Source organism: Mobula birostris, chromosome 9, assembly GCF_030028105.1.
Source record: "Mobula birostris isolate sMobBir1 chromosome 9, sMobBir1.hap1, whole genome shotgun sequence".
Lineage (NCBI taxonomy): Eukaryota > Metazoa > Chordata > Chondrichthyes > Myliobatiformes > Myliobatidae > Mobula > Mobula birostris.
The window spans coordinates 153,841,625-153,852,338 of record NC_092378.1 but is presented as its reverse complement, the minus strand read 5'-3'; the positions used below and the strand labels follow the sequence as shown (position 1 = coordinate 153,852,338).

The following is a 10,714-nucleotide window of genomic DNA, read 5'->3' as shown; positions in this document are numbered from 1 at the left end:
TGCTCTCTGATTTTTATAAATGACTTAGATGAGGAAGTGGAAGGGAACATTATTAAGTCTGCAGATGACACGAAAGTCAGAGTTATAGATAGTGTAAATGGTCACAGGTTACAACTGGACATTGACAGAATGCAAAGCTGAGCGGAGAATTTGCAGATGGAGTTCAATCCAGAAAAAATTGAAGTGATTTACTTTAAAGGTCACATTTGAAGGCAGAATACAGAGTTAATGGCAGGATTCTTACCAGTATTGAGAAACAGGGATCTTGGGGTCCATATCCAAGTTGCCACACAAGTTGGTAGGGTGGTTAAGGTGGTGTATGGTGTGTTGGCCTTCATTAGTCAGGAAATTGAGTTCAAGAGTGGTGAAGTAACATTGCAGCTCTATAAACCTCTGTTTAGACCACACTTGGAATATTGTGTTCAGTTCTATCGCCTCATTATAGGATGTGGAAGCTTTAGAGATGGTGCAGAGATGCACCAGGATGCTGCCTGGATTAGAGAGCATGTCTTCAGAGGATAGGCTGAGCGAGCGAGGGCTTTTCTCTTTGGAGTGAAGGAGAATGTGAGATGACCTTATCAAGGTGTACAAGATAATAAGAGGCACAGATCAAGTTGATAGCTAGAGACTTTTCCCCAGGTAGACATGGCTAATACCAGGAGGTATTATTTTAAGGTAATTGGGAGATGTTAGAGACAAGTTGTTTTTTTAAAAAATACACGAAAGTGGTGAGTGCATGAAATGCCCAGCCAGGGGTGATGGTAGATACAGTAGGGGAATTTAAGAAACTTTTAGAAAGGCACATGAAAGGCAGAATAATGGAGGGCAATGTAGAATGGAAGGGTCAGATTGATTTTAGACTAGGTTAACACCTTGTAGGCCAAAGGGCTAGTACTGTGTTGTAATGTTCTATTAAGTTCAAATTCACCTCTGCCAACTCTGAGTGGACTACATCACTCACATACACTTACACTCTCAAACATGTACTGAGGTCAGGAGTGGTAAGAAGTAACCAAGGGAACTAAGACAATTCAGAGGTATTCTCAAAGCATCCTTGCAGGGAAAGGAAACTTTCTTATGAAGATTGGTCAAGCAAGTTCGGGCTTTCCTCTGGAACAAAGAAAGACGAGAGGTGATTTGATAGAAGTGTACAAGAATTTAAGAGGCATAGATCGAGTGGAGAGCCAGAGGGTTTTTTTCCCAGGACAGAAATGGCTGATACCGGAGGGGCATAATTTTAAGGTGAATGCCGGAAAGTAAAGGGGGATGTCAGAAGTAAGTTATTTTTAAACAAAGTAGAGGGCATGTGGAACACTCTGTAGTGGTAGAGGCAGACACATTAGGGACATTTAAGAAATTTAGATGGACACATAGGTCTCTTTTTCCCCTATCATGTAGGAGGGGTTATATTGATTTTAGAGGAGGGTGTAATGTTCTACGTTTTAGAAAAGTAATCTTCCTATTAACGTACAAATATTCACCTGTGGTGGTCAAATCTGGGAAGGTACTGAACACATCTCTATGTGAAGTGCAATAAAACAGCAGAAGCCACTAAATAACCTGCTCACCCACATTATCAAACATATCAGATCTTAGCAGTCCAGAACAGTCATAAAACTGGAATGAAGAATTTTAGTTATCCTTGACCCTGAGGGATTGTCCGATAAACAAAACAGAGCTCAAAGCTCTCTATTTGATTTACTAACCTGAGATTCTCTGGTATCTTCAGTTTCTCTCTGTTGATGCTTTATTAGGCAAAAATGTTACCCGAATGAAACTATTACATTGATCTTGTTATTTTCCAAAAAAATTTCAGATTTTTAAAAACATTGGTGAACAAAATAGTTTGACCAAAATGTCTGATGAGTAAAACACTGCTGACATGAAGGAATAAAAACCAGCACTTCTTCCGAAATGCAGTGTCTCCACATTCAAAGGAGAGAACTATCACCATTGCAAAGACCAAACACTGGGACTGCAGAGAGGCAGGACTTGCACCAATGACAGATTTTTGAATCCAGATTTTTATTGCAGCCTGAAGCTACTTCTTTCTGGGCATTATCTTTTGTCGCTGTCAGCTCAAACAAAAAAAAAGCACACCTTTCAAAGCAGTTCCCTCAGATCACAGGCCCACAGCACAAGGTTACACAATCAGAGTCTTTTAGGGTGCTGGAGGTTTATTCAGATTCCATTAAGATCAAATTTACTTTTAAGTATTTACCATTCACTAGAATGGTTTTAACTAGCAGAATCGGGTTTACCTTAAAGAGTGATGGTGGGGAGACCAGTGATGGAGTGTACTGTATTTGGAATTTTAGAAGATCTTTAAACGTGATACCGAAACGGTTATAAACAGAATTAGAGCACATGACAAGGAAGGAGGCAGTATACTAGTGTGGAGCAAAAACTGACAGACAGAAAACAGTAGGAATGTGCGTTACTGTTAATTTGGGAGAATGATTGGTATGGTGGCCCACCTTTTCACTTGGACAAGGGGAGCAACAGGAGTGAGAACAGGAATGCATTTTATTTCTGAGCTTTTTTTTGTCAGAATTTGAACTGACATAGTACAGTCTATGTATAGATCTCCTCCGACAACTGCATTGAAAAAGCAATGAGGAATGTAGCAAGATACTACAGAACTGTAACCAAGTACACATACAAACAGTAAGGATACAGCTCTACCTCTTGAGTCCCAATTATGGGCCTCTTCAATTGTATTCATAAAGTAGCATACAGCAGGTTTTGAGACCAATCATATATACAAAGAAATACAAATATCCTATTGTTAACCCAGCATTTTGTGTTCCACTTAAGATTGAATGTGCCAGAATGTTAGCTTTGAAATTTGCAACCTTAGTCGCATTTTAAAACCTGTCTTAATTAAGGGAGATCTGGCCTTCATAATGGCAAGTAGGAGATGGAAAATTCCTATCAGTGTCACTTGTTCTGGAATAAAGTGCCCAGGATGCTGTTAAACCTTCAACTGTACTTCAGCTCTTGTTGTTTACATCACTCTGAAGGGACATAAAAATGTCTCATTCAAAAGACATCCTGAAAAGTATATTAACTATTTCAGAGGTGTAGTACCAGCCTAGATTAGCTCAAGAACTGTGAAAAACCTTCTGTCCTGGGAGTACTACCATTGAAACAGATAGCAAACTTCCCCACCATTCAATTTTCTGAGTTTAAGTTATCTTGGCTTTTAAGAGAGTTTCTTGTCCAGAAGGTGCATGAATCAAGCTCTGATTAATAATCAAAGTCACTAAGTACTGCAAGAAAAGGGAATGAAAATCGGTGTATGCCTGCTATCACAATGGAAAAATCAAACAAGGTTTGGGGATCCAGAGATCCCTGAAGAGAACAATATGAACACAAAGGTCAACTAATATAGAAATAATAGTTACTATAAAGCATGTGGCAGCAACATAGGACCCATCACTTTATATATGCCCACACACAGTTGAACTTACCAGCTTGGATTTTCCAGCTTTGAGGTTAATTATTCGTGCTTCACAGCACCATTCATGTAAAACTTTATTATGAATACTGTACTTCAATTGGCAGATGGTACTGTGAACATTTACAGTGAAATCATTGCTATTCACAGTAAAATGGATTTAATATACAATTGATTACAGATTGGTATTAATAATTCAGATAGATAATTGTTTATCTATATACATATAGCTTAATATTTCACATACATTGTCTGTCAAAGCATAGCATTGTATTTACAGTCAGACCAACTGGAGCATTATTCCCCCTCAATCCCTTCAGGCCATACTCAGTTACAATGTAGTGTTGTTCAGAGATCCGCTCTTTCATTACTGCCACTTATTGACACTACATTCAGCAGCAGATAATGAGTCACAGCAACTGGTTGGTGTTCCCAGAACAACCCCCACCCCATGGATCGGTCATGGCTGTGAAATTTCATTAACATCACCAGATGATTGTGTCATTTCCGTGATGTCTGCCTTGAGGCAGTGTGATGACCCAAGTGGACAAGCGTAGTTCAACAATCAATGTGCTTTGCAAGGTAGAAGTACATTAGGGGTAATTAATGTCTGAGGGTGGTATAACATCCATGTGACTGCATACAAAACAGCCCCAAGTCCAGCTCACCCACCACCAGCAGCAGCAAACCACTCTCCAAACCCTAGTTCACCTGGCAACTCTCACAGGGTTATTAGGGCATTTCAACACACAGCAAACAGCCCTTCCCACAATGGTGGTCAGTTCCTTACATTGGGCCAATGTTCAGTGGTTATGGGGAAGTGGGAACAAAAGTGGAACAGCAGCTCACAAAAATAGGTAACTCACTTTATTTTAAAATGTCCATACTTAGAGTCATTAAAAAAACACATCTGTTGAATTTGCAGTAGTTTCATGATAAATATTCATTGTCTGTTTAAAGTAGAGGCCCAGTATAAAATCTGTACTTGTTATAGGATACCAGACAGACAGGTCCCTGAAAACATATGAAGTACGTACGTAGCTGACTCCCACACAGGACCCACCCCAACCTTCTACTCTTGATCAGAGAGGGGATTGTCGAGAGTGGACAACTCCTATTCAACTGAGCTGCAGAATTTGCTGTTGTTTAGGAGACATTATGGCTGGAGTCATTACACAATGATTACAACCTACTCCATTTAGCTTGTGGTGGTACAGGTGGGCAACTTTGGCATATGACAGTATTTTTCAAAAGAAAGCCAAGGCAATTTAAATTTCAATTTAATACTCTGCAATAAGTGATGGAAAACCATCCCGAGCAGAAAAATAACAGCTTAATCTGTTTATTGCTGCTCAACATGATTTCAACTGTGGTAAACCCTTAATCAGAAAATGATATATTTTGTAGCAAGAGTAATTTAAAAGCACTTACTCAGTTACTCAGAAGGTGATTCACTTGTCTAAGTTTGCTTCAGAAATCCTGGGGTACTAGAACAATCCCTTATTGTGCTGACGGGATGCCAAATACCCATGGCTAACAAGCAATAACAAGGACCAGGGAGATGGTAGTGATGGTGAGCAGAAATAACTGATCAGTTTGGCGCATACTTTTTTAATTTCAAATCATTTCACTTTAGAAAGCAGAGCAATTTCTACACTGTGCTGCCTGGCTGTCAAGCATTGATGGCTAACGATGGCAAGCACTGGGCAGGCCACAATGGGTTGGGAAGATGGGAAATGATGGTGAGAGGGGATAACAGATCAGTTGGGTACATATTGTGATTTATTTTTAATTTAAAGCAATTTCACTGCAGGAAGCAGTGCAATTTTTTCCATGAGGAAGAAATATAATTTTAATTAAATAGGAAATAGTTTCTCATTTGCTTAGACTTTGCAAGTTCTAGGGGAGGGCAGAGGCGGAAGATGGAATTTCTATGAGATGCAGTGGTCCAAGCAGAATTAGTATGAGGGAAACTATCACAGGACCAGTAGGGGAAGACAATAACACACAAAGCTGGAACATTTTACAAAATAAAAGGAAATTGTGCACCTTAAGTTTAAAAAAAAGTGTCATTAAAAATATGCAAGCTTTCATGCTGATTGAACTTTGAGCACAATGACAATCAAAGTACAGCACAGTCTACTTGGTTCTTGAAACCCTACCCACTAAAGGGCCTTTCTCAGGCTCACTGGCCTGAGTACTTTCCTCCAGCCTCAAGACTTTGGATTCAGTAGCAGTGCTCAGTGTTTCAAATAGCACTGAATAAATCATAAGGCAGTCTCTAATATGCAAATAAATTCAGAACATTTAATCTGCTTATATAACTTTATTTTAATGCAAAATGTCATCAAGGACCCACTTAAAGAAGATAGTCTATTGAATCATATGTACAAAAAAGTTGCTTGAATGATAGTGGAGCTTAGGATAATTGAGTTGTGAAATATTGAGGTGATGCCTGTCTGAATGGAGCCAAAGCATCTTGGTGATCAAGTTCAAAGACATTTCATTTGACTCTTGAGTTAGAAAGGCTCCATTTGTTGAAAACAGATGTTAATTCATCTCTCATACTTTCGCTTCAGTGTTTTAATTTGATTACAGCCATTTGTTGATTTAAGTTTCTGCTGATGAAGTATCTAACCTTACTGAAAGGTGTGCCCATGTGTGGCCTGATTGTACAGTTGCAGAACATGATTCTCCTGATCCTAATTAAACACCAGGGCGACCCCAAATGACATTCTGCCTCAAGAACAGCAAACTGGGATAATTCTTGCTTGGGTCTGGATTTCTGATCACATTGCGTAGTTGCTTGAAACCTACTCAGTCTAACGCCAAATAAGACCCAACTAATTCAAGTAGGAAATGATCCAGAATTTGATTTGGGTCCAATCTGATTTGGGGACTTACAACATAATACCCATTTTAAAAATTTCATTTAACACCATTTTCTTTTTCTTAAACATCTAATGTTATTGCATATATTGCTTGACACATCACCTTTAAATGGATATTGCTTAAATAAACCTTTACTCATTTGAACCAAATTAGGGAAGACAGCAAGGTCAGATTGGTTAGCCAACTGCTCACACAGAACTTCCAAGTACTGACTGGGAGAAAGGAATCCAATATTATTTATTGGGACACACCAAATTAAATGATAAAATTATTTTTTTTAAAACATGGGAATGTGTGATCAGCTCTTAATCAGGAATCTCAATGATGTGAGGGCCTCGAACACACCATTACAAGGGGCTTACATTCTCCAATACTATATCACAAAAACTTATTTTATATTGATGGGTTTCAAAACATGAGAACAAAACTATCACTAATTCAAATAAATACACATCAAAATTTGTGGAGGGGAATAAGAGAGGAAGTGCTGGCAGTGAAAAATAGTTGGGAGAGAGATTGACCCTAACCAATGTGCCTACTCTATTGTGATCTGGCATAAATCCTGGCTTTAGTACTAGACTTTTATTTGGATGGACAAGGGAATTATCCTCAATATTTGCATAGTCCCATCAACATATGCAACAACAGTAGCTTTACTATATCCTTTCATAACATGAATTAAATGCCATATTCACCCTCCATGAATTGACGTAACATTTTTACTCATTTTCATCCTCAATCTCCCAGCAACTAGCTTCTCATACGTGAACAGGAATGACAGACAGCTTCAATCAAAAAAAAACTGCAGATCCTGGAAATCTGAAATAAAAACAAATTGCAGGAAACGCTGAGATCAGGTAGCAACTACGAAAAGAGAAACGGAGTTAACCTTGAAGGGCCTTTAAGCTGAAACGTTACTTCCATTCCTCTTCCTCAGGTGCTGCTGGACTTCCTGCATGTTTTGAACATTGTTTTTTTAGGACAGACAACTCCACTAGTTTTGGGAATGTTTCACAATAGCAGGCTTGGTAGGTCAGGGATCTTATCCAAGCACTGGAAGATGCCATGTTACTGCAGCAGTCTGCTTGACAGGTGAAGAACAGATGGGCCCATGACCAAAGATGCCTAGGAACTAACTCCTCACTGGTTTAGCTACTGGTTCTGCCCCAGGTCAACACTTACAACCCTTTTCATCTCCAAATGCAACAGACACTTGGGGAGTTTTAATGAGAACATTTTTTTGGTGGCAACTATGAGAAAAAGCATCTAAATTAAATGTCAACATAATCTGCCATACTTTCACACAGATCTGAAGAACCCTGGGTTTAAGGCTTCAGGTTTTGAGCACTACCCTGTGACCCAACAAGGGTGAGTATCAGAAAACCAGTTCACAGCCTGCTGTCAGAGAGATTATGGTAAAGGTAAGGTGGATGCTCTGTACTGAAGTTTGAAATAGGTAATTAATTTTAGACCCTTTGGAATACCAGCAAGAATGCTTATTTATTGTTAATGCCTCACAGAACCAGATTCTTCCTACCCCAATCTCTTGGTGCACTGCTGGCATTCAATAATTCATCATTAGAATTTCCCATAGGCTCTGATTAAACATGACAAATTAATAAACCAACTGTTACATTTGGATGGGCGAGGGGGCTGATGTGTGAGAAGGTTATAACCAGAGCTCTACGCAGGATTCCAGGTCAGGCTTTCTGCAACCTCCTTCCATTTTACCTGAAGTATAGGCCTCAGTTTTTTTCCAAAGGCACTTGATATCCATAAACAGCATAGACATTAGCAATGGAGCTGCCACCTGCATCTCTGTGATCCACACAGAAACCAGGATATAAAATGAAAATATTAAAAACCAGGAATAATCATTTCACGCACACACTACCAACGTGAACTGGGTCCTACCGATGAGGCTGATTTGATATGAAAAGATGCATCATAGACAGCTAGAGATTTGTAGCTTTGTCAGTTGATCCACTTCCTCTGGATCCTGCTCACCCATTACGCTGCCTGCCCCTTCAACCTGCTTTCTCTTTACCTTCTGTCGAGCACAGGGCAGGTCTTTATCCTCAGTGCTGTCTGAGCAGTGAGCAGGTCTGTCCGAGACTGGCAGAGAAGACACAGGGCCACCAAGCTCATCGGTGGGAGAGCGCCCAATGCTTCCGTCCACTTGCACTCGTATGTCCGGCGACACAGAATGCTGATGTGATGGGATGATCCCACTGTTTATGCTTTTGGGGTACAAGTATGTTTTCATCTGACCTTTGCCCTTGACGTTCACTGTCCCCCGATAATCAAAGTCGTAGCCCATTTCACTCAATATTCGATAGCTCTCCTCACTCACCTGGATCCTACACTCCACTCCTGTAGTGTCCATCCTACTAGCAATATTCACTGTGTCGCCCCATATGTCGTACAGTAGCTTCGTAGTGCCAATCACTCCTGCAGTGAGGGGTCCGTGGTTGAAACCAATCCTCAGTTTGAAGTTGAACCACAACATGTCCTTATTGAACTCATCCACGACCCTCATCATTTCTTTGGCAAACTCAAAAAGGGTCTGCAAGTGACTGTGTGGATGGTTGCTGTCACGACGCTGTGATGGATTCAGTCCTGATGCCGCCATGTAGGTAGCTCCAATGGTTTTAATTTTTTCAATGTTGTTGTTGTACTGAGCCTTTCCCAGTAACTCATCAAAATCACCAATCAATTCATTCAACACCCGGTAGCATTCCTTACCCCCTTCATAGTTCTCTTCATAAAACTCACTGAAATTAACAATGCTGGCGAAAATAACCCCAACGTCCTCGTGGTTTTTAGAGTAATGGGGGGTGACCTTGAGTTGATCAGCCACATGGGCAGGGATGATGTTATGGAGCAGCCAGTCGGCTTGGTCTTTCATGCTCTGTATCTTGTGGCGATGAAGCTCTGCCTCCACATTACCATGGTAATTGAGACGGTAACTGACCTCGAATTCCCGGTTCAGGAACCAGACCAGCAGAAGCAATAGGACAATATCCAGAATCACTTCCTGTCTCAACAGTTCTAGATTATTTGAACTCCATCCAGACATTGAAATATTGCAGCCAATCTCTCTGTTTGGGGTTGGGTGAAGAGAGTAAAAAGAGATTTTTCATTCTACAAGAATCAGGCGTGTTTCACTAAATAATAACAACATTTATAGAGCACTTTCCATACAGATGATGTAGTTCAAAGTGCTTTACAATGGGATAAAAGAGCAAACATAAAAAGACAAAATGTTAGTTAAAAACAAGGCTTTCAGCTGATATTTAAGTGTCAACTTTTAATAATATTTTGAATAAGTAATAACAATTTGAATAAATAGAATATATTCAGATGAACACAAGTGTATATGCATCATATCACCTAACATGAGATACTCTTAAAAGGATAAGGTATATCACCAGGACAACTGAAGGGCTTGAGGGAATGTATAAACTGGTCATGCTCTCAGTAGGGAAAAGTCTGGCAGTTGAAATAATTGATGACTTAAGATTCTGAACCTCACACAGATAAAAACAAAAGTAGTAAGAGAATATCTCCACATAGATATATTGTGTTGTTGAGTGCTGTCGACTCATGGCGATCCTATGGATGGTGTAGTTGTCCATAGGGTTTTCATGGCAAGATACAGAAGTAGATTGCCAGGCCTTTCTTCCACACAGTTACTGCTGCTGCGCAGGTTGGGACCCAGATTCAAATACAGGACTATTCACCTCTGAATCCAATGCTGATGTCACACCATTGGCAGTCCAATAGAGGTATCACTGTTGTGAAAATTTCATTTCCAGTGTAACACTTCTCTGAAATCCAATATTACAAACTAACATAAACTAAAAAAAAACTTTATTCATTCTCTCAAAACATTCTAAAAAGTTTCCACCGACAAAATACTTGAATATGATTCCATTACAAAATGAAAATAAGGTCAATGTCCAGATTATTTAAAATCTTAAATTATGAAAAACTAAGTTTCTCTTTCCACAGATACTGCCTAACCTGTTAAGTATTTCTAGCATATATTTTTTTTAGACCACCAGAACAGCACACGATGTGGCTCTTTGGCTCACGATGTTTTGCCGACTCTTTAACCTACTCTAAGATCAATTTAACCCTTCCCTTTCACATAGTCCTCCATTTTATTTTAGATACCTACTTTCATTATGACAATATTTTGTTTTACGCATTTTTTAAAATTGTTTTTGAATTGAATTGTGTGTGATATATGTGGTTCAGAAGAAAGTTGTTTCTTTTGGTTGTGTACATGTATATTCAGAGAACAATAAACTTGAACTTGATGCTGTTTGAAGGTTGCAATCTGGTCCACACAGTACA

General features: G+C 39.4%; 1 protein-coding gene across 3 annotated transcripts in view; it reads right to left on the bottom strand.

The window, feature by feature from the left end:
- Positions 1-4,312: 4,312 nt before the first annotated feature.
- The window catches only part of adcy9 (adenylate cyclase 9), a 122,917-nt gene continuing 116,515 nt past the window's right edge, over positions 4,313-10,714 (bottom strand). For all 3 annotated transcript variants that reach the window (XM_072269209.1, XM_072269211.1, XM_072269212.1), the window contains one exon: positions 4,313-9,453. In XM_072269209.1, coding sequence (XP_072125310.1) covers positions 8,298-9,453 — 1,156 coding nt within the window. In that variant the 3' untranslated portion in view covers positions 4,313-8,297. The remainder of the gene's footprint in view (positions 9,454-10,714) is intronic.